This window comes from Thunnus thynnus, chromosome 4 (assembly GCF_963924715.1).
Source record: "Thunnus thynnus chromosome 4, fThuThy2.1, whole genome shotgun sequence".
Lineage (NCBI taxonomy): Eukaryota > Metazoa > Chordata > Actinopteri > Scombriformes > Scombridae > Thunnus > Thunnus thynnus.
This window is the reverse complement of record NC_089520.1, coordinates 10846987-10871345: the sequence shown is the minus strand read 5'-3', so window position 1 is coordinate 10871345 and position 24359 is coordinate 10846987. Positions and strand designations below refer to the sequence as shown.

Here is a 24359-nt window from a genome sequence, read left to right as displayed (position 1 = left end):
TGTACCTCATTTGTCAGATATTTAATTCATTAGTCTGGATTGGCCAAAAACAGACATTCCTGTCTGGCTATTGTATTCATCAACAGTTTTTCTATAGATTTTCAAGGCATGTTACCAATATGATGTGATAATGCTTTAACCAATTTGGGACCCATTTCTAAGTGGTAACTAACACCTTTATTAACATTTGATAAATCATTTGCTTTATAGATCACTTATAAACAATTAAACAAGTTTTGGGTTGCCAGGTTGTGAAAAATGTCTTTGGCTGGTTTTTATCCTTTCTATTTGTTAATAATGCAGTTATACATATTGGTAATCAATACATGCTGAATAAGTCATTAAATGGATTTCAGACCATATCCTCTGCAGCCCTTTTCTGGAGGATAAGTGGTCAAACGGTGCAATCAGTCAAACGGATTTTTCACAACCTGGCAACCCTTATAACAGTTTTATAAAGCATTAGTGATTGATTTTATTACAACTGTTTGTGAAGGATGCCTCATAACAAAGTGGCACCAAAATTACACTGTGATAGAGGGCTTCATCCATATTGTCCACCCCAACACTTGCACGTTGGAAAGTGAAATGCAAGAATAATCACACATATACAATACTTTCAATTGTGCATATAAAGTATGAACATTTATTTATGTCCATGTTTATATAAAAACAACATGTATAGTATATGTATAGTGCACTAATGACCTCTTCATCATGTTGTGTGGTCTCATTCTTTGAGTGAAAATGTAATTTTTATCCAAAAAAAATAAAAAAATAAAAAAATCTGGCTTTATATTGAGAAAATCACGTGTTTCCACTGTCAGTATCTTAAGAGTTGAAAAAGTGATTCATGACTGAAGAAAACCTTTAAACAAACTGTGACTTTTAGTTCATTTGCATTATAATATATTTTTAAATTGAATGGCACTTATTGCTCAGTGATTTAAGAGGGTTTTTTCCCCTGAAGTTGCCTTTCCTCCGTCAGCCAGCAGTGCTGTATTAATCAGAAGCTTTGTCATTGGCTGAAAGGAAGGATGGGCTTCCAGGGACACATCCCACAAAATTGCGTCAGCACGACGAATATATTAACAGTATGTCCACAAGGACTAGTTTTCATAAAGCTAGACAGGCGGTACCTACTACCACATCAGCAGCGGTTAGAAAACTACATCCTGGACGACTTTTCACATCCATGAGGCTGTGAGTTAAAGCTGCAGGAGCTCTGAAATATAACGACACAGGACAGAGAAAGAAGAGAGAGAGAGAGAGACAGAAACAGATCCGACCTCCAAGTGAGGCTTTTTGTTTTTTAAAAACAAAACTTTATAGTGACTTCCTTAAAGAAAACAAACACTCGACTGAAGTTTTGAAGTCATTTCAACGGAGCAAAAAACTCTTAAAGATGACTGCCTTCTGAACGGGACCACTGGGAGACCCCGAGGAAGTTCTTGCATCGCCTTTCAACTAACACGAAGACAAAGAAGAGCAGATATTTGCCTTGACAGTGCAGCCATGGACTCAGGAAAGGTATTTATAACTGTGACTCACAAACAAGCTTTTGAAATCCTGTCAAACCTGTCGGGTTTTTTGCTGTCAAAGTCTGTACGTGTGTGCGTGTGTTTCTACTAACCAACGAGTTCATCGAGTTCACTTTTTAACCATGAGGCACTTCCACATGTGGCATGACGGAGCGTCAGCAGCAACGATACAGCTGATATTAATCAAATCTGTTGCGTCGTTATTATTCAGTAATGTTTCTGACTCTCAGCTGCCACTTAATATAGTTTTAATTGACATTATCGTACTTTTTTGGCGCCAGTTTACCTCCTCTACGTGAAGAGCTAGGCGATATGGACAAAAACAAATATCACGATACTTTTGACCAAATATCACGATATCGTTATCGCGACAGTAATGTGGGGATGACTGTTGGTGCTTTGACAAAAGATTTACACCATGAGATTTTTGGTAAGTTCAGAAAATTACATCAGCAATTACATCAGCAGTTATTAAAACCAGGAAAAGATGACACTTACGTAGTGTCACGATATTACGATATCCAAAATCTAAGACGATATCTAGTCTCATATCACAATATCGATATATCAATATATTGCAAAGTCGTACTTTACGTTATATTTTAGTATTCCAGTGTGTGATTGCACTTATTACAAAATATATCTATATACTCTCTACATAAGAATCAATAGTTTTTCTGTTAAATTTTAACTTTCTTCTAGTTTTCTTGTGTGTGTGTGTGTGTGTGTGTGTTTCTATGTGTGTTTGGGGGGTATTATGCAGTATTATGTCACTGTAGACTGTAGTTTAAGGCTTAGTGACTAAAGTTTGTCATGAGCTATTCATACCCCGCAGTCTTTTATAACTGTGCCTTAGGCTAAGACCAGTGATGGATGTATTCAGTATTCAGACCGTTTACTTAAGTTAAAGTCGCAATGCAATAACTCCATTACAAATAATGTATTGCTTCGGGACAAAGGGAGATATTTGAGCACATCGTTTTAGGTTTTAGGAAACAGTGATGGACACTTTTCACTCTTTTGGGGCATTTTATTGACCAATTGATTAGTTGATTACATATTAAGTAGCAGGTAATTGAAATAATCAAAGTAAAGTACAAACAAGTTCTCAGAGGCCAAGGTGATGTTCTTAAATGTTGTGTTTTTGTCTGACCAAGCATCCAAAATCCAAAGATATTCTATTTAAAATGAAAAGAAACTGAGAAAAGTAGCAAATCCTCACATTTGAGAAGATGGAGCCCCCAAATGACAAATGACTTAAACTATTTATCAAGGATTTTTTGTGAATTGACTCACTGATTAACAGTTTAAGTCTGTGTTTTTTAGCTTTGGACGGACAAAGCAAGACATTTGGAAACATCATCATGGGCTCTGAGAACTCATGAGAGTTACTAGTCGCTGTTTTCTGACATTTTATTAGACTCACTGATTGATTAATCACAAAAATAAAGGTTAGTTGCGGTCATAAATGCAATTCTGAGTATCAAAGAAACACAATTAAACCATTATTGTTTTACTAGTGCATCCAAACTCGATCTACAGTAGATAGTTGCTCTACAGGCGAGGTATCAGTGTTGTACTGTACTGTGTCTTTTTTTATAGACCGTGATGCTCATTGCTCAGAAAGTAAATGTGACTTATCTGGTATCTGATAATACTGTCTCTGTTTTAGTGCAACTTGTGGTCTCTGTTACATACACAGACCTACAGTACAATTCGGCACGTACACTAAAAGACGTCACTCTTCTTTCTCCCTCTACTTCCTCATTAGTGTAAGTTAAGCCTAGTAGAGCAGTGCAGTGCAGCTCAGTCTGACACAGTGGTCAGAAAATGTTTCCCTAGCTGTTGTTATTTTATCCCTGCACATGTATGTTGTGCTGGGTGGGTTTGCTGTGTGGACGTGATGGGAATGGTCCTCTCTGTTCCCAGTTTCCACTGTGACACCAACACAACAGATATCCAGAGAGAGTGAGAGTCCACCGAGGGAATACGCAGTAGCCGACCCTGCGGTGTCAAAAAGCCTTGACTCTTTCCTTCCCAGGATGTTTGCCTCGCCCCCCTCTTTTATGTTTTGTTGCTTCCAGCGTTGCTAGCAGTGCTGTGTGTAGTTAAACAGCAGTTGAGCGCAGGCTAATAAACATCTTAGGGGTCAGAATTTTCATACCTGGCTCGTGCACGGTGTTTCCTAGGTGTGTGCAGATGAAGTCAAGTATGCGGAAACTGCAGCAAGTGATGCCGGTTCACAGGAAAGGATAACATACTGTTGGAAGTTGTAGAACTAGTTAGAAGTAATAATTATTCAGGGAAGTGAGAATGCTTTTGTTTAATAAAGTGTTTGTATTAAAACCTGCCCAAGCAACTATTGTTTCGGTGGAGGTGTGGTCCTGTTCTCAGAGAACAGGCTTGGTCCATGTTTATGAACTGTGCAGTTGTTTCAGCTATAGAAGGACAGACTTACAGATTTTAATTTCTTACTTTTCACTCACATTTCAATTCAATTCTCTCAGTGCTGCTGTAGTCTAATTATAGTGACGTTGTTTACCCTAATCACACAGCTTCTGCACCAAAACATGACGTTAATGATGTCTAACTTCACATTCCTAGCCATCTCGAAGAGCTTAATTCTGAACAAACGGCTTTGTTTTGTGCTGAAAACTCACCCCAGCCCTCTTATGTTCCTCGACAAAGAGTAAAAATGGTAATTGGGGTCAAGCATACAGTTGACCTGGTGTGTTTAGAATGAGACAAGCCTCCAAATATCTGCTTCCTGACAGACTTGACAGCCCAGGTATTTTGATTAGAGTCCAGAGCCAACGACCAGCCTCACATTGTACAGACCTAATTGCACAGGCTTAATTCCTCTCCATCCACTGCTTTTCAGCCATCTGCCAACTCCTGCCCTCCTTAAGACAGTCCTCTAGATTTACTTTCATCTGCATGACTAGCTCCCTTCAGTATATCTTATAGTGTGACTGTCAGCCGTGCTCTAATGAGGCATAATGAGGCTTTGCTGCAAAAGTTGGGATTAAGAGATCTAGCAGGGTTTTAATTGAAATGAACAAGCAAGAGTGCATGTTTAATTCACTTTCTTAGCAAACCCGATGGCTTGGTGCATACTGTACTGCTCACTGTTCACATGGAGGAGATGCAGGGACAGCTAGTCCCCCCCCCCCCCATGAACCACCAGCTGCCAGATTTCATAAATCAGAGCTGATGAGGGGTTTAACGTCTGTGTTCGACCTTTAAATCTTTGGCCTCACCTCTGACTTTCACACATCCGTTTATTTTCATTGATGGTGGTGTATAATCAGTTTGAACTTGTCTGTTACATTTGGCTTTTACTGCATTATGTGACCTGTGCACTGAGAACCTAAGTATCCAAAAATAGTATTGATAGATTAGACTGCTGGGGATTTATTACACGTGGAATCAGAGCTGCAGCTACAGTTTATTTTTATGATTAATGAATTGCTTGGCCTCAAAACACCTGGAAACTGAAAAATGCATCTGAATATCAGTGAAAGAATGTCTAGCGCTCAAGGTGACGTCATCAGCTGTCTTGTTTTGTTCTAAGCAACTGTCTAAAACCCCAAAATATTCAATTTATTATAATGTAACACAAGGAAAAACTGTCAATTCTCCCATTTTGTTAGCTTTAAATTGTCTTTTTTTAAATTTTAGGTAAAGCACTGTGTTGCAAACTGCTATATAAATAGAGGTATTATTATACTATTATTTGAGAAGCTGAACTGTCAAATATTTGGCATTTTCTTATTGTAAAATGACTTAAACAACTATTCTATTATCTGTTGATCGATTAAATGATTGATTAATCATCGCAACTTTATGTGAAATATACTTTGTTGACCTGTCAAAGTGTAAACCACATTATATATTCATACGGTTTGGCCACTATGTCACATTGGATCAAAGCCCGGTGCTCTTCCTGGGTGCTCGGTGCTAACAGACGCAGACAGAGCACTCACTGTTGCTGCTGCTCCAAGGAGGGAGGGGTTACTGCTATTTGCTAACAGCTGAGTGGACATTTCCATTTGAACAACCCAGAAAAAAAACAGAGATGGAGTCATTCTTTAATCTAATAATTATGCAATTATTACACACTTTACCTCTAACTTGGCGTGTCTACTACCATGATAGCTATGTACTTGTATTTTGTACTCTCCCTCCCTGTAAATGTTCTGCTGTTGATGATGACAATCTTGTTTATCCTGTCTCTTACCTCAATGAAAAATGTCACTCACCACAGTCCTATTGTTTGTATTTGCAACACTAGCCTTCTAAACAAAGAGACAACTGAAAATACATTTTTATCTGATTACACTGCAACAGGCTGGAATGTCACTGGCCCTGGCGGATTAGCATTAAACACTTTCCAGTCGTCTTTACTAATGTTGTATACAGCACATACAGATAATCTCTCCAAGGCCAATAGAGAACGCTTAAGGTCAAACACGCAAAAAAGATAAGCTGTGTTCTTATTGTTCTACGTTGTTTGAATAATAAGTAAAAAGTATGTTTTCATAGGCAAACCTGCCCATCCCTCCTACATTATTCATCTGGGTTTTTTTCCCAGTTACCGTAGAGATCAGGGCTACGTCCCTTTAGAAGAAGGGAGGATGCAAAATTAACTTTTTTTTGTCTACCAGTCAAATGGCTAGTGAATGTTCAAATTTTACCAGCCACTCTATAGATTACCATTGCTTTTTGGCCGGTGAGTGAAGCAAATCTACCCAGCACTTGCATATTTTACCAGGATTTGGCTGGTAACCAGTGCTAATTTTGTGCCCTGAAAGAAGCCACAGGCTGCACATTCATTTAAATATAGGATGGCAGGATGGATCTTATCAGAATTATGAAATGAGGTAGATATTCTGTTACAGAAACACAATGCCTTTGTTCTGCTTTGCAGTTCATGCTAATTTCACTTTTTAAACTTCAGTTTATTTACAATGCACATCACCTGAAGCGCAAATGTACAACAGTAACAGAATTGAAGTCAAAAGTTATCAATGTAGAAGTGTTTTATTAATCACATAGCAGTCCCAGGAAAATCAGTAATACAAAAAATGTATAAAATAAAAAGATGTCTTTTTAAAAATACTACATTTAGGCATAGTATTTGGGCCTGAACTTTAATGACAGCAGTGTCCTACAGTCTGAATTGTGCTAATCCAGTGGATTACGTCCATCTCCGCGCTGAAAAAGTTAAAACAAACATTCAAGATGATTTGGAAACTGTCCCCACAACACAGGTCACGATGAGGAGGAATTGGAGCTTAATAGAGCAGAGAGGGGGGGGGGGTTGGAGTCGGGTGGAGGTGAGGACGAGGCACATATTGGATTCTCCACAGCTGTGTAAGCTGAGACTGAAGAGGTGACGTGTGAAGGGACGTGATGCTCGCTGCGTAGGCCATCACCAAGAATCTGGCTCACTGTGGTTAAGGAGGAACTGAAAGGAGCCGTATTGCAGTCTGCTTCTGCCTTTTTTTTCTCCTTTTCAATAATTTAACACTGACAGTACTCCTTTAAAGGAAAACCTCTGCGAGTTCAGCAGTGAGTCACAAACTTTGTAGTGTTATAATAAAATGATACAACAGGACCGGCCGTGTAGCTCACAGGAAGAGAGTCATCTACTGATTTTATCAGTTTACTAATATGTGTCATTTAGAAATTACAGCTTCTACATTCGCCCCCTGATGCATCCTGTTGGCTTGAAATTGAGGTGCATTGTGGTTTAGTGTTGAGGTATAGAGTCACCTTATCATCCTTATTTAGATACTTATCTAAATACTTTCCCTTTTTTCAGCTGCTATGCTTTACTTTGAGGAGTAAGAGACACAACTGTAGTGTTTGAGCATACTGCAAGAATAATCCAGCATTACAGACACAAACATGGGGCTAGATAACCACTCACATTTTAGGGAACAGCTAATGGTAAATGTATTAAATTATCTAGTGGCTTTAAACAACTACAGTACACCTAAAAACTATTCTCATCTGTCTTGTTGAAGTTCAAATATTGTAGGTTGTCTTCACTTTAACTTAGACTTGCTGTTTGCAGCACCGTGTCTTTCCTGTTGACATTCTTTGTTGTGGCCAAACCCTGTCATTTTCTTGAAAGAAGACATTTACCGCAACCTCCTCGTGTTTTTAAAAGATTAACGTCACCACTCTGTCAGCTGACTTCGCACGTCAAAGCATAAGTTACCATTTCCTGGTGGTTCTCTAGGTTCTCTGTGTTGAAGCGGAAGTAGATGTGATTTACTGAAAGAAAGAGTCACATTCAATAACTGAACATGTACTTTTAGGGTTAGTGATCAGAGCAGGGTCATGTTTGTTGAATCTCATCGATCAATTTTCTGTTTAAAAGAGGTTTTAGATGTTGGATGGGGCTCAGCTTAAACATAAATACTGGAAAGATGGTTTACATATTAGCTGATATGGTTGCGTAATATCCTAATTTGGACAAAAGAGCTCTTCTAATTCACTCCGTCATTATCAGTAATCCAATAAAGGTTTCTAGAGAAGGAATAGTATTGTAGAGTGTGGGCTGGTTTGTTAATATTTGCACATTTTCCCATCTTTCTACCTGTATCATGTATCAAATGACTTTGTTCACTATCAGTCTTTGTTGGCTGTGTTAGTGTTTACCCAATAAGAGAAGTGAGTCTGTGGTGCCAAGCAACCAAAGCTATTACCAACAGCCAACCTGCATCACATGGTTTACTTTTCACATGCAAAGAGGTTGGATTTGCATGCTGGTTTATCAAAAAATCTGAAGCATTTAAATAAAGTAAAGTCATGAGAGGAGAGAAGGGTTATAACCTTCAACACACCAGGTGCTGATGCAGTATGTCAAATGCTTAAATTAACCTCTGATATGGCGTTAAAAGATACTTAATTTTTTTAAGCATCAAGGCTACAAAATTTGATGTATTTAGTCAGAAAAAAAAGCATCGATGGAAATTAGCACCAACATCCAATCAAATCCGGTTTGGGTTCGTCTGTTGTATCCACGCCCAACCAGAGTTTTTCTTTTTTTTACATTTCTAATCGGAAGGTAAAACAGTGAAAAAATTCCTAAGCGACATTTTGCATTTTCTATCCGGCCTGTTTGTTGTTGTCAGTTTTCCATTTTTAATGTTCTAAGAGAGTCAATTCCTACTTCTGTAATCAGATTCAAGGGTACACGTGTAGATTAGCATGGTAGTGTGACGCCAAGCCGTTAGCGAGGTTGTGAACGCCTAGCTAAGCCATTATGTGTAAGTAAACAAATACAAAAGCTCCATTCAGAAATGTAAACACGATTGAAAGCTGCTGCTGAGTGAAACGTGGCACGGCGATCACCAAAGGTAGTGTACTGCCAAAGGTAGCGTGTCCTTACCTCTGTGCCTTATTTTATCTTCCTTGTTTGGTTTTGTTTTCTTTTGTAAAGCACTTTGTAACATTTGTTAAGAAAAGTGCTATATAAATAAAGTTTGGTATTATTATCATTATAAAGGTCGTCCTTAATGCACAAGAGGAGGACTGGCCATCAGTGGTTAATTCGAGGCTGTGATCATAAAATTGTTTTTTGGGTGTGACATCAGTGTCTCCCCAGAGAGGAAGTGCATTCAAAAGAAGAGCAGGGGTGGTTTGGCTGATATCCGTGATATGACAGTAGAATAAAAGTTAACAGTAGAACGTTTAGATTTCCTGTAATAGTAGATGAAAGCCTGTTTATCACATTTTAAAGAAATTTTTTAATGAAAAATGTCCCTAAACATTTTGATTGCAACATGTTGGACTTAAACTTCTGAACAGTAAACGGTATGTATGCCCTGAGGCCAGGCTGAGGGAGGTCTCCTAGTATGTAGGTTAAAGGTAAAGATGTCACAAAGAAGTGAATTCACACTGCCATCCCCACGTTGACAGCAGCTGGATTCAAACATCCACATTTAAGGGAGTATTAGCAATAGCAAATAACTCCAGCTTTTTTCCCCAGAGACAGTAAAACTCAAACAGACTCCAGCGAAGGCTTTTCCCAGAGACACAGGATTTCTTTGTAAAAAAAGTCAAAAACAGATGGTAGTTCATTGAAACCTTGTGTTGTTTCTTGTTCATGTCCAATCAGTGACAGAATGACATCAGATCTGGTTGGTCTACCCGTCGGTAACGTGGCTCCTTTAAGAGCCCGGCCCACAACGCTGAAAAGTGTATGTGTGTGTTTATATACTGTGTCTAAACAGTCCTGTCATGGACTTGCTGACCCTCCTAACAAGAGTCCTTATTGGCTCAGAAGCGTAGGTGGGTCTTTAAGAGTCCATGCCTCTCTTTTTCGACCGAACATGCTGGAGTGACTGCACCCAAAAACACACAGGACTTTTTTTTTTTTCATCCAGCTCGCCTCGTTCTTCATGCAGGGGAGGAATTCTCATAAACAAAACAAAAAAAAAACCCTTGTAGACTCATGTTACCCAGGCTACCCCTGTCACCAGGAATACTGCTATTTAAAAGAAGCCTGAAGCACTTTTTTTGATATTACAAAGGAGCATGCATAATCCTTTCAAATAGTTTCTAAAGACTATTCTTTTAATGAAATCTGGTGGGGTCGGTTTGCCTTATTTGTCTTCTTCTTTGGAAACTTAAATGGGAATTCCAGTGAATCAGCCTCAGGGTTTTTTAGTCAGAGTTGTCTGACTGAATCTGAATCAGTACTTAAAGTGGCTATATTCAATATATTTTTTTAATTTTCATCAACAATAAATCACATGTCTACTGGTGTGTGTGTGTGAAAGAGGTCACTCATACCGATGAACCCCTTCAGCTCAACAGAGTTTTAATGTCTCTTAAGTTATTGTTTTGGTTTTCCATTCCACAAATTTACTTCAATGTCACCGCTCTCATCACCATCGTTTCCAAGCATCAGGCAGCTGTTTTCAGTGAAAGAGTTGGCAAGAAGCTGGTGAACATAATGGAGCATTTAGCAAGTGCAGAGCACTCAGGAGGTGGCAGAGACTAAAAACATAGCCAAAAGGAGAGTGAATATTTGGACTTATATTCACCAGGTGGCCAGAAAATAATGCTAATGTTGCTTTTATATTTGCTGGATGTGTAACTAGGCAACTGTTTTCTAATCGCCATATCAACCTAAAAGGTAATATTATGTCAATGTTATGTTTACAGCTTGTTTCTGCTGCCCCCAAGAGGGCAAAAAAACCCCAGTTAATGCAGGTTTGAAAAAATACTACTACTTATTATAGTTATATTAGGTGCTGCCATGTTTGCAAAGGTGCAAGTGCAATGCAGACATAGACTGAACACTGTCTTGCTGAAGGACATATCACCAGGATAAATGTGGGCTGTCGCAGTTATTTTGTTAATCCATTGATCTAATGTCTTGAGAGGACTTCAGGTACTCCTGGGTTTGTGTCCATTCTCACACACGGTCTACAGGTAAAATTAGAAACATAACCGAAAGGATGTAGGTTTGATCTTTGGAAAAATATGTTCTATTTCTGCCCATTTCTCTGCCTGTAAAGAGTCTGCCACAGGATAAAAATCCTTTGTTGCCATATCATAAGAAACTTATCTGATGTGAATCACTGTGGCGAAGTGCTGGTATGAATCACAGGACTTAAAAACAGTCATCACCCTAACACGATGACTGGTGGTGAGATATTACAGATGGAAAAAGTAGTCAACACTATATTTAATTTGAGACCACGTGCACTTTTGGTAGATAAATCTGAAAACGTGGTGTACGTGCAACAACGACTCGCTAGTGTTTCAAGTGGTTTCTCCATCCTCACTGAAACACATATAGCATAATAGTAACTTTGGATGGATGACAACAAAAAAGGTAAACCATATCTTGGAGCTGTTGTTCTCCTGTCTGAGAGGAGGAAACAGACAGCGACATACTCCGCTCTGGTTTATTAACTTCGTGGTATGAGGAAAATCACTTCTAATCTGCCGGGCTTTACCGAGATCACCTCTGTAATAACAGGAAGAGGAACACAGACAATAACATGCTTAGACCTGGGGTCAACCTGGACCTGTTCCAAGAAGCAGGTTTACTTAGTTATCTGGATAAACTCTGCTGAGTTATACTTGGAAGCCCCTCAGATCTGAAACCTGGACTGAGATGCGGGAAGACATGACCTCAGGAAAGTTATCTGGATAACTCAGTAACCCTCCTTCGTGGAACTAGTGTCTGATTGCTTCATTGTTCAAAGATACATCTCTCCACCTCTTCCCTGCTTCTCTTGAGAATACCCCTCTAGGTGTCATGAGACATCTTTTATGTGCAGTCCGATTTCACCGTATTGCATAACATGGCCTGATACCAAACATCTCCAGGATATTTTAGGACATTTCTCACAGAGCATTCATTATACTGGTTATGAACAGGCAGCGAAGGTAAAATTAGATGCTCCTCAACCTGAACATTCTGTTAAAGAGGACATAACATGCACATTTCCATGACTATATTTTTATTCTGGGGCACTACTGGAATATCTTTGCATGATTTATAGTTTTAAAAACTCCTTATTTGTCTTATACTGGTCCTTTTAAGCAGTTCCTCAGTTCAGCCTCTGCTGAAACGGGCTGTTTTAGCTCCTAAAATATGCAAGTGGACAATGCGAATGACGTTAGCAACAAAGGTAAAACAAGCAATCTGATGTCAGTTCAATGGGGAAATACAGGTAACTTTGCAAATGGAGTGTTCAGAGTTTTGGGACTTTGCACATGTTTAATATAGACATCAAACATCATAACAGTATTTAAATGACAGAATATCTCAAAAAGTATGTTATTTTCCCTTTAAGTCAGATATTTCCAGGGTTGCTGAGGCACACCAGCAAGAGACAAAGTCAGTCAGTGATACAGCAAGACAGTATACGCTGTTTTCCAAAAACATTTTGCATCCGTTTTCATTTCATTTCCATTTTGTAAACTGATCCGCATGGGAATTTGTTGTCAAGAAAAACATATTGTGCAACTGGAAAGATACAAGTTTGATCATATTTGTTTTCACACATCCTAGCTCTATTGGATGGTTGTATAAAGAACCTGCCAAAATGGTCTCTTCACTGACAACACTTCCTCCTCTTCTCTCTATTCTCCCTTCCAGCAAATAACGTTCCCGTTGATGATGTGTGTCGGAGCAGCTGTGATCGGCTCTCTGCAGTTCGGCTACAACACGGGTGTCATCAATGCCCCTCAGAAGGTGAGATATGTGTCTGTGTGTATATATGTGAAATGATGTACTCAAGCAAGCAAGATGCCAAAAATCTGGAGTCTGTTTATCATTCACGCAATAGATCACAATTTCAGCTAGGCTGATTCCAGCACTTGGTGTTCCTTCCCTTATGGGACTGGAGAACAAGACAGAAAGTAGGAGTCGGGTGGGTTAAAGGGTGAGATAATAATAGCCGCATTCATGCCTGTCAGATCCAAGGACAGTGATTCCTGTGTAAAACAGCGTGTCCATGCCCAAAAATGGGCCTCCACCGACAGGCAGCAGGCTGGGAAAAATCTAGACAAAGAGTTTTGGAGGAAATTAAATGAAGCAGGTAGACAGCCACCTGTCCCCATGATAATGCAAGTTAGTACAAAAAGGCCCCCCTCTGAAGTAAATCTAAAGTAGGTTTTATTAACAGAGAGGTACACCTAAGAAACTCATTTCCTGGAGTATATCTACACTGTATTGCGTGTCTGCCAGTTTGCGTTGGTCTGAACACACCCTGTGGCAACGCAGCTGTCTGACCACAGGTCACAGGTGTGTCGCCAGACAATCCAGAGCTCTGCCTTTTATTTACCTTTGACATACGCAGCGTTCTCTGGTGCGCTGCTCCTGACTGTCACAGTGATCTACAGTTGCAGCTGTCGGGACAGCCTGATTTTCATCTGAACCGCTCACCCAATATCATCACACTGTCAAAGCTGTCCTGGACTTTGATGTGAAGGATGCTTTCGTAAAATGAGGGCAGCTTTCATCAGTTGTCTCTGAAAATCGGGGAAAGGTCGAGTGCGTCCCCTCATTTCTTAAAAGTAAAAAAAAGCTGAAATAGACAGAGGAGAGGGTCTGGCTGGAAATATGATCTTTTATTCTTGTTGCGTCATTAAGGGAAAATGAAACAGGCGGTAGTTGTTAAAGAGGGCGTTCAAGGCCTTACGACATTCAGGCAAAAAACCGCAATGGTCATGGATTGTGCAAACATAATAGAAGTGTGACTCAGTGGTAACAAAGACTTTTATTAAGTTATATGAAATAGTTATAGATGCACCAGACTGTAGTTGGTCTAGAGCTGCAGATAATGATGAATTATTTTCACTGATTAATATGCCAATCGTCTCAATTCATTGATTAATTGTTTGCAAGGTGACGTCTTCAAATTCAGTATAATTAAATAAAAAGATATTCAGTTAACAATTATATAAACCAGACAAATCATCACATTTAAAGAGGCTGGGAATGTTTGGTATTTGAAATGTAATTAAGACCTACTGATATTTCATAACAATTAATCCGCTGCGTTTCCTCTACAACACTTCAGTTGTTAGCGTAGCAAAGCTTTGCCTCCACCATGAAAACAGCACGTGTTCAGGTTCACGTAGCTCAGCCGAGTGCCCTGTGAGTGGCTGAGTGAGGGGCTGCAGATGGAGAGGGAGGAGGTGAATATGCAGCTTGTTACACACTGGGCCAGTGTGAACATGCCCTCCCAGCTCTTTACAACCCCCCCCAAATAGCCTGCTTAGGTCTCTCTCTCTCTCTCACACACACATACACATAAGTCTGAGCAGTATCACGTGCAAATGGAACAAGCTGTTACTCAACACAGGCTCTCATAATCCTTTATTACTAATGACCACTTAAGAGGCTATAGTTTTACAAATAAAACTTTCATACAGCAACAACACTTGAGATTATCGCCAGCGCCTCTCCCCCCCCCGTGCGTGATAAAGGCTGCGGTAAAGGCTGCAGTGATGCTGCTGCCGCTGCTGGTGACGCAGGCCCTTGCAATGTGCAAGAGCGTCTCTGATTAGAGACGCTCTTTCAAGGGCCTTGATCCAGCTTGATGTCCCTCCTCCCTCCTGCATATCTGCTGGTTCCACACCGCAAAAACATCCTTATTTGGGAAGTAATTTAATGGAAGGGTTATTATCTTTGTCTTGTTGTTAGTATTAAAATTCTGGAAACCGAATTGGTAGTTAGGGCTCCTCTGCTTCTTCTGAGATCACTTTTTCTGTTGATGAAGTTCGTTTCTATAGGTTTTACTTTTCTTTAGCTTGAAGCTATGAATTCTAACCACTAAAATGCTGTTGCTGAAGCAGTACACAGCGCTTAAAGCTCTCAGGCACTATGCATGATTTCAGGCATAGATCAGTTTTAAATTCATGTCATACTTGATTCAATACATTGTACACATTTTCTCCTGGACAACTTTTCAGGCTCACATATCTTTTCTTGCTTTAATCCCTAGTACATATATAAAATACTGTTCATCACTTCCTGTGTGCTAGATTATTTTTGGACCTATTTGAATCCAAGAAGGGTTAGGATTCATTATTTTTGCCACTTGTTCAAAGATGATTGAAGAAAGATAATTTCATTTGTTAAAGTTGTTTTTGTGCGTGCTACGAAGACAGTGCTCACCTTAACGACCTGGCCACAAGCCAGATCAAACAACATACGCTGACAGCCTGACAGCATGAATAGACAGCTTGTTTCATGGTGCGGTTAGAGCCAGCAGGTGGTTTGGACTATATAGGCTAGTCTATTGACAGGAAGACTGCGGAGGAAGCAGAAAATAACATGATTAGATATTCAGGTTTCCGTCTGCCGATCAGTGGTTGTTAAAGTGTCACGTTAGCAATATAGCCTGATAATTATAGCTCCTATACACTGCCAAATGTGGCTTTTTTGACTCTAATCAACAGAAAAACAAAACAGATACACGTGTATTACTCTACAAATAACCGAAACCGCTTCGACCACACTCTGCTTTAGCTAGAGCTGCAACGATTAGTCAATTAGTCGACCGACAGAAATATACCACAATACCACAAACTGTCTGGTTCCAGCTTCTTAAATGTGAGAATGTGGTTTTTCTTGGACATACTGTATATAACAGTCAATTGAATATCTTCTGGACAGACGGTTGGATGAAACAAGTGAATCGAAGGCATCACTGTGGGCTCTAAGAAATTTCAAAAATGATCAGCAGATTAATCGATGATGAAAATAATCATTAGTTGCAGCCGTACCCCACTTAAATAATTATGTGACTTCTGAAGCCAATTGGCATGGTGTGTTGTATTAAACCTTATGCAAACATTTATTCTATATTTTATATTTGTCAGTAATCTAGATCACTTTGTAGAGTCACTGTTGTTGATCAGTTAAAAAAAAGCCACATTAAATGTACTTTTATTCAATATTGTAAAACAATAAAATAGCACTCTATATTCACGGGAGTTTTCTTCAATAGCCTTCCTTGCAAATGTGCAAACTCAGAGCTCAGTAAGAGTTCTTCTAAATAAAGCAGATTTTTTATGGGTAGATGTGATGCACTGAAGGTCAGGGGGTACAGTACAGGGTATGATGACAAACTTGTAATATCACTGAGCAAGGTCTTGTGAGTGTAAGTTGATAGTGGGTTTGACCCAAGTGCTGTGTTCATAACGTCAAAGTGTCATTCTATATGCATCCCTCCACCATGGAAAAGCCCTTGACGAGATGATAGCCTTACTATTCATAACTGGTTGATAAGGACACTGCTGAGCAAGAGCAGAACATTTATTCGATACAACACCACTGAGCTCTAGTGCATTACAAGTTTTGATACTAGGTCAACAGCCAAGTGTTTCAAAACAACTACGGGTGACCTTACACTATCACAGAGGCGTATAACGGAGCCAGAGTTAACATTTGGTAATGAGCGTGGTAATGATGAACAGAGGTGAGGTCAGAGTTACGGGAGGTTGCAGACAGGGTTGTGACCTTTCTGAATCATATGAGAGGTCTCACTGTGATGTTAACAGGCGGAGGTTGTTCTACTTTACCCGTCACTAGGTCGCCAGGGTGTGTTTGTCAACATAGTCATCTGTAATAGGAGCGGGGGAGGGGAACAGAAACTTGACACTTGGCTCAGTCTGGTAAACTTCCTGGTTGCCAGGAAATAGTCATCATCATACAGTGCTGCCATCTGCTGGCCACATAAAAAAAGCTCAATTATACAAAGCACATCATCTGGCTCTGAAGATCTTATACAAATGTAATGATGACATTAATACTATGACATAATACCACTACTATAATGATGAATCCTCTTTTTATTCAGGTTGTGCTTGTGTATTTTTACAAAAAAATACATTCAACTTTTTTTCTTCTTCCCCTTTGGCAGATCATCGAGAACTTCATCAATGAGACATGGTTCGAGCGCTACCAGGAGCCCATCACCAAGAGCGCCCTCACAGCTATCTGGTCCATCTCCGTCTCTATCTTCTCCGTCGGTGGCATCTTCGGCTCCTTCTCCGTCGGACTCTTCGTCAACCGCTTTGGAAGGTAAAAAGTAAACAAAAGCCTTGATGGTATTAAAATAGCACATAACTCGGGCTTTTGTAAAAGAAACAGACCGTGGTGCATCCATATAAGGTGTAGAAAATTAAAGATCACAGCTGAGATGAGTGATTGTTAGAAGGTTTTTAGTTCAAAGAGCAGCTGAACCCTCCATTTTTAGCTTGCATATGTGCCAGACACATAATCAAATGATAAATGAACTACAAAATGTGCTGTATGTTGTAATGAACACTGTAGATGAGGACCAGGATCAGTTGATAGCTTTATAAAGTGACTTCACATATAATTTTCTAATTTGAAAAAGTGGATTTAGTGTTAAGTTACTTTTTCATAATGTTATGATATTAATTATATATTGATTATAGCCCATATTCTTATTTCTGGTCCACACAAAAAACTAAAAAAAAGTACATAACACAAAACTGTATATGACAATCACAAGATAAAGATTAAAATAAAGGACATTAGAACTGTATATGAACAAAGAAAGTTAATTCCAAAATATCAACACTTAATATTGTGCTTGAAGGTATAAACACACATTAATGCAAATCTGTACATTTAGGGTTTAACTTAAATGTGCTAAATCTGTTCTCTGCTGCCTATAGGAGGAACTCTATGCTCATGGCCAACGTCCTGGCCTTCGTGGCGGCCGCCCTGATGGGTTTTTCAAGGATGGCGAGTTCCTGGGAAATGCTGATCATCGGTCGTTTTGTGGTGGGCCTCTACTCCGGCCTCTCTACAGGCTTCGTGCCCATGTACGTGGGCGAGGTTTCTCCAACATCCCTACGAGGAGCACTGGGCACCCTCCACCAGCTGGGTATCGTCTTGGGGATCCTCATCGCACAGGTCGGTGGATAGTAGCTGTATATTTTCATAACACTGTAACATTGTAACAATACAACCTTGTTGATTTTGTGCAGGTTATTTTTTTACAAATGCGTGCATTGTGTGACGTGTGTCTTGGTTTATTTTGTAGGTGTTTGGATTGGAGTCAATCATGGGCAACGCTGAATTGTGGCCGCTCCTCTTGGCCTTCATCTTCCTCCCCGCTTTGTTGCAGTGTGTCCTGCTGCCTCTCTGCCCTGAGAGCCCTCGGTTTCTGCTCATCAACAAAAATGAAGAGAACAAGGCCAAGACTGGTAGGTTCACACACAAAACAAAACACAAAAGAGGTTACAGAGTCTAAAATGTGAAGCTGTTATTGTGAGGTGACATTTTAATAACTGAGATATTTCTATCCTAAAATTCAAAAGGATTCTCAACTTTCAATAGTCATCACAGATTCCAATGGGCTTCTAAAATGTCCAAAGATGTTAACAAAAAGAAACAAGGTGACAAAGAAAAGCAGAAGTAAAAAAGCAGACACCTTTTTCCTTGCACCCCTCAGTGCTGAAGAAGCTCAGAGGCACCACAGACGTGAGCGCCGACATGCAGGAGATGAAAGAGGAAAGCCGGCAGATGATGAGGGAGAAGAAGGTGACCATCCCCGAACTGTTCCGCTCGACCCTCTACCGCCAGCCCCTACTCATCGCCGTCGTCCTGCAGCTCTCCCAGCAGCTGTCTGGCATCAACGCTGTGAGTTTCCAGGCCCAGACATTATATCATTATCCACTCTGAAAACTGTCATCGAGGTTCTGAAGAAAAGACACCGAAACCAAAGCATCACTTTCGCTGACATGCTTGCTACACGTTCATACACGTTTCACACTACATCACACACAGCTACATCAGAAACAGAGGAAGACATCCTCAACATATCGACATGTCAACTGTGTAAAAAAAATAAATAAAAAAAAGTAAACTCCCTCATGTTTACTCTCTGTGGTTGTCATATTTTTAGGTATTCTACTACTCCACTCGTATCTTTGAGAAAGCCGGAGTTGAGCAGCCGGTCTATGCCACCATCGGAGCCGGTGTCGTTAACACAGCTTTCACTGTGGTGTCGGTGAGTACAGCGTAAACCTTTTTACATTTATAGCAGAATCATCACAGTATAGAAAGGTAAAAGGTGTCAACAGCATCGAGTTATGGCAACATTTTTACCCAGAAATAGATAGTTAGTGTGGTAATTTGGTCATTCCTGTGGGATCACTTGGCAGTCAAACAGTGTCAAGTCTCAGCTTTTGTTGCTGCTGCTAAAAATGTAAAAAGCATCTCCTCTCTTGGTGCACTGGAGTGTTTTCCTTTAGGATGAGTCCTCAGTGTTCAGAGTAGCAAATATAGAAGTTTAAAGGATAGGTTGAATCACTTTAGTTTCTTATTTTCTTATTCTCCATCTCTCTTTTTTTTTTTTGTGCTGTAGCTGTTTGTCGTGGAGCGTGCAGGACGCAGGTCTCTGCACCTGCTGGGGCTGCTGGGAATGGCCGGATCTGCCGTCCTGATGACTATTGCCTTGGCTCTGCTGGTAGGTTTCTCCTCAACAAACACATGCTTTGATGTTGTAATTATTCTAAAATAATGACTCGCTGGAGGTAGTTGCCAGAAAATAACCTCCTACTCGTGCTTTGTTCTTGTAGGACCAACTCAAATGGATGTCATATCTGAGCATTGTGGCCATTTTCGCCTTCGTCGCATTCTTTGAGATCGGACCGGGTCCCATCCCCTGGTTCATCGTGGCGGAGTTGTTCTCCCAGGGACCCAGGCCTTCAGCCATCGCTGTAGCTGGTTTCTCCAACTGGACTGCCAACTTCATAGTGGGAATGGGCTTCCAGTATGTAGAGGTGAGTGGAAGAATAAACTGGATCTAGTATTTGTAACATTTTTTTAGTAGAAGAAGTCACTTCTCTGTGATGGCCACCTCATTTCACTCTGTTATCACACTGTGTTGAATGATTGGTTGATAAGTTGTTCTGTTCCGACTGATTAAGGCCGAGAGCCACCAGTTGTGACCAATCAAATTATCCGCTGCTTAATAATGCTTAATATATATAATAATTAATAATAATATATAATATAGTTAGAATTAGACAGTGATAATTAAAAGTGAGAAGTATGGCAGAGGGAAAGAGTGAATGATAATGATTCAATGTGTTGTATGTAGATGGTGACATTATAATGTGCAACATTACAGTTGGGCCAATAATCTTTAATCCTAAAATAAAATATGTTTTTCCCCTCAGATTACATGTCCTAACACAAATTACACATATAGGCTTTAATTTCAGTTATGACAAATTTCCACCATGTATGATTTTAAAAGTTAAAAAGCCTTTTTCTCCTGCAAAATCGATCCTCTCTCACGTTTTCATACAGTTCTACAAACGTCATTCATAATGGTAGTCACCCGCAGTTTTGAAAATCAAAAAATTTGGTTGTGATGCACAAATCTGGGATTTCACGAAGACAAAATGGGGCAACATTGTTGAATGTTGGATGGGAAAGCAACTACATTTAACGTACATGCTTGCGATAGTCACACAAGGGAGATGAATCAGTCTACTTTGACCCATCACCATTAAAAACCTTTAAAAAAATTAATTACAAATTGTCCTGGAAAGTTGCCTCAGTCTCCACAGAATTGGAAACCGCTTGATCATCATAATGATCATACTTGAAATAATTAATTCACAATGCACTAAAGAAGAAGACGACATAGACATGCAAGTAGGAAAAGAGGCTTAATTCCTTAATACTACTACAGCCTGAAAGTCATCACATTTAATTTAGCTCTCTACAGTATCTGTGAAATCTACATTTTCAATGATATTCATCCTACTTTCTCACTGTCATATGATTTAAAGGCTGAACCCTGTCAGGACGCCACTAGATAATTGTTTTTCCTCTTTCTCTTCTCTTTACAGGATCTGTGCGGCCCCTACGTGTTCGTGATCTTCACCCTGCTGCTGCTGATGTTCTTCATCTTCACCTACTTCAAGGTGCCTGAGACCAGGGGCCGGACGTTCGACGAGATCGCCGCCGGCTTCCGCCAGACAGCCGCCACCGGAGGCGAAAAGCATTCGCCAGAGGAGCTCAACAGCCTGGGAGCTGACTCTCAGCTCTGAGTGACCGCCTCTTAACTCTCTTAACAAACTCTTTCTCAGACCGAGGCGGAACGAGAAGGGTCTACTAACTAGAAGTAGACAGATCCATTGGTAGAATAATTTTCTCACTGTCACCACATTTCGGGGTCATTACCAAACACAGAGCAGCCCTGTGTGATTCTCCAACATGACGTCTTCTGCTGCTCCTCTCGTGTCACGCAAAGAAACAGAAACTTGATGAGCAATATCACCTGGTGGATGTGGAGAGGGCAGTTGAGGATAGATTGGGAAGGTTTTTTTTTTTTTTTTTTTAAATATTTTAAAGATATTTTAAAGAAGGAAAATGTGTGTCTGCATCAGTCAAACAACCTTTTTTAATAACTTTTTCACTGAGTATATTACTGATATGTGCTTATGCTATGTTCTTTGTAGCCTGTTACAATGCATTTTCTTATTACCTGCCAAAAGAGCGCGGTAGCTATAGAGATCAGCGTCACTGTGCAAAATACTTGTTCTTATTGATCACACTGTAATGCTGTATCACTGTAGACTCTTAGCACTGTAGATTCTGCACAGCTCGACTTTGTTTCCCTCCACCAGATGGAGCACCACCCTTTAAAAAAAAAAAGGTCGCCACTGATAAGGAGTTGTAAGTTGTGTATATGTACCTTTTTTCAGAGAATGTTACTGAGTGTAAACAAACACACTGTGATATGTTGGCGTATTGCTGTGAGGATTTCAATATCCTCAATTAATTTTTTTTAGATTAATAGTAACACGCCACCTATTACACATATTTGTTACTTATTTACTTATTCTTTTGTCATTTTATTTTTAGATTTTTCAGCCACAAAGACAAATCAGTTTCAGTGTGTTCCCGATAACGTATCAAGAAAATTAATCCGCTATTTATGTTTTTTTTTTTTCCACCATTCCTCTTTAGCAATACATTCATATCAAAGTGGGTATGTGCAAGAAAGAACAATATCTGTACAGATCAGATACAGAGCAACGACTCGGCAGTGAAGTTGAATAAATAAATCTTTCATCCGTTTTAACATGACACGAAATAAGTAAACGCTCACAATCAGCAGCCACAAAACCAAAATCCGTCTCTCGAAACCAGAACATTGGTGAGTTTAAGTGCCTGTCTAAAACAATCAAGCCTCGTCTGCCTCCATTTCAGCCTTTATCAGTTTGAGTTTCAGGTCAGACCGGCTTGATCCAGACTGAAAGCTTCAATGGAGGATCTTCACTTAAGTATTTCTGAGTTGAGATTATCTGCGGAGCTTCGACAGTCTGGTGAATCGACTTGAGAGCTGTCCGTTTTTTTGTTTTTTTTTCTCACACAAATGGGAGTCGCTCTGTGACAACTACGGAGAAAAATGAAAGAAGTAAAGAAATAATGGGGACCAAAAATGAATGTCAGTCTCTTTCAAAAGGTTTTTCGTTGTCCTGAAAGTGCTTGTCACTCAAAATCCCAGTATTCCTTGCACACCATTATGTCCATTATCTGTCCTATGAAGTGGACACTTGTTGCTTTTGTGCAAGGCCTGTTTTTTCGCCTCGTGCACTGAATTCTGCAGTAATGTTTAGCTCTCTCTTTCGGTTGTCTGTGCTGTATGGTATACAGTTGCTGGTGAAATCTATGTAGTCTGGCTCACTCCGCCTAGCTGTACAAGTAGCTGTCTATGACTGCTGTATCACTTCGAACCTTTCTTCTCTTTAAAGAAGGTTATCTTTTTAGCAGCACTTTATTATTCACAGTGATATTTCTTTGTTGCTGAAACAAACACCGCTTGTTTCAGCTGGTTTTTTTTTGTTCTTTGTACTGAAGAGAGACTGAAGTACTGCTGATGGATTACTTGATGTTTTTGAAATGGGATTGTATCATTTGTTCATATCTTTTTCTTGGTCTTGTATAGAGCACATTTAGTTGTGTGTGTTAACACACAGGTCAGTTGTAAATTAATACGATAATATTCATAGTCTAATGAAGACTTTGATCCAAATCCAACCCTGTTGTCAAAATTCATCATTCCAAAACAGGTTGTTAATTATTGTATATAGTAGATCTTTATAGTATAGTATGTCATATGATGGGTGACCTTCTTGCCTGTCCTGGAAAGCACTGTGACATCCGCTCTGTGCCTTTTTGTGTGGCGTTCACACACATCTTCACCAGCAGAATCACGTAATGGCACCAAACACTGCCAATGACAGCAGACAAAATAAAGATGCACTTCCCCACACAGACCGATGTTTGTTGCAAATAGCTGTATTGTAATGTACATACTGTTGATTCATACTTCTGCTTGGGCATTCGATTTCTTAAATCTCCTTATGGCACAGGTCGGTGGTCTAAACACGCAACGTGATGTAAATATGACACACTACAGCCTCAACCCACTCCAAATTATGAATCAAATCTTTTAAAACCTTTTGGATAGATAAATTAATGATTATCACTGTAGTGCTGTACATCTCTATGCATTTTAGCTTCCACACATTTATTCCCTCTTGATTTGATACCCTAAAGATTAGTTGTGGCCTAATAATACTTTAATAACTTTAATTCAGATTTTACATGTAAGGATTGTGTTAATGATATGCATTCGGTAGTGTTTTCTTTTTAGTGCACAGAGCATATTCTAATGTTTGTAATAAAAAAATGATCTGTGTGCATGGTGTCAGAATGTGTTGGAGAAATATAAATTGTGATGGATGATGTCCTGAATGGTTCTATGGTCTTGTGTAAGTGATTTAATGGATGAATAAAAGAAGTCATGCATACAGATGAGATGTTTTTGGATCAATTTGTTGCTTCTGTGTGAGTTAAACTTGCATTTAACTGAGTTTTTTTTTTTTTGGCCACATTGTGGCAGCAGAAACAAGCTGTAAACTCAACATTTGACATATTATTGGATTATAAAGTTGATTTGGTGAACTTTTTACACATCCAGCAGACACACAGCAACACTTGCATTCATTAGGAGTTGTGCTTCTGGCCACCAGATGAATTTAAGTCCAATAATCACTTTTGTTTTTGCTCTGTTTTTGTTCTCCACCAAATCCTGGAGGAAATTTCTGGATATTTAGTAGTGAAATGCTCCACTATGTTCACCAGCTAGTTGCTAACTTTCTATGTCTGCAGTTCGGTGATGGTGCAGGTAGCATACAGTGGGTGTTTAGAGTTTTTCCATTGAAAAAACAAAACCCAAAACAATGAGCTGAAGGATGTTAAAT

General features: G+C 39.6%; 1 protein-coding gene across 1 annotated transcript; it reads left to right on the top strand.

Annotated features, from left to right (window-relative positions):
* Nucleotides 1-1107: 1107 nt before the first annotated feature.
* Nucleotides 1108-23910, top strand: slc2a1b (solute carrier family 2 member 1b). Its single transcript, XM_067586578.1, has 10 exons — nucleotides 1108-1530; nucleotides 12679-12774; nucleotides 16955-17115; nucleotides 17739-17979; nucleotides 18110-18272; nucleotides 18521-18708; nucleotides 18974-19078; nucleotides 19436-19537; nucleotides 19650-19853; nucleotides 20934-23910. The coding sequence occupies exons 1-10, from the start codon at nucleotides 1516-1518 to the stop codon at nucleotides 21132-21134; spliced, it is 1476 nt and encodes a 491-aa protein (XP_067442679.1). The 5' UTR covers nucleotides 1108-1515; the 3' UTR covers nucleotides 21135-23910.
* Nucleotides 23911-24359: the final 449 nt, after the last annotated feature.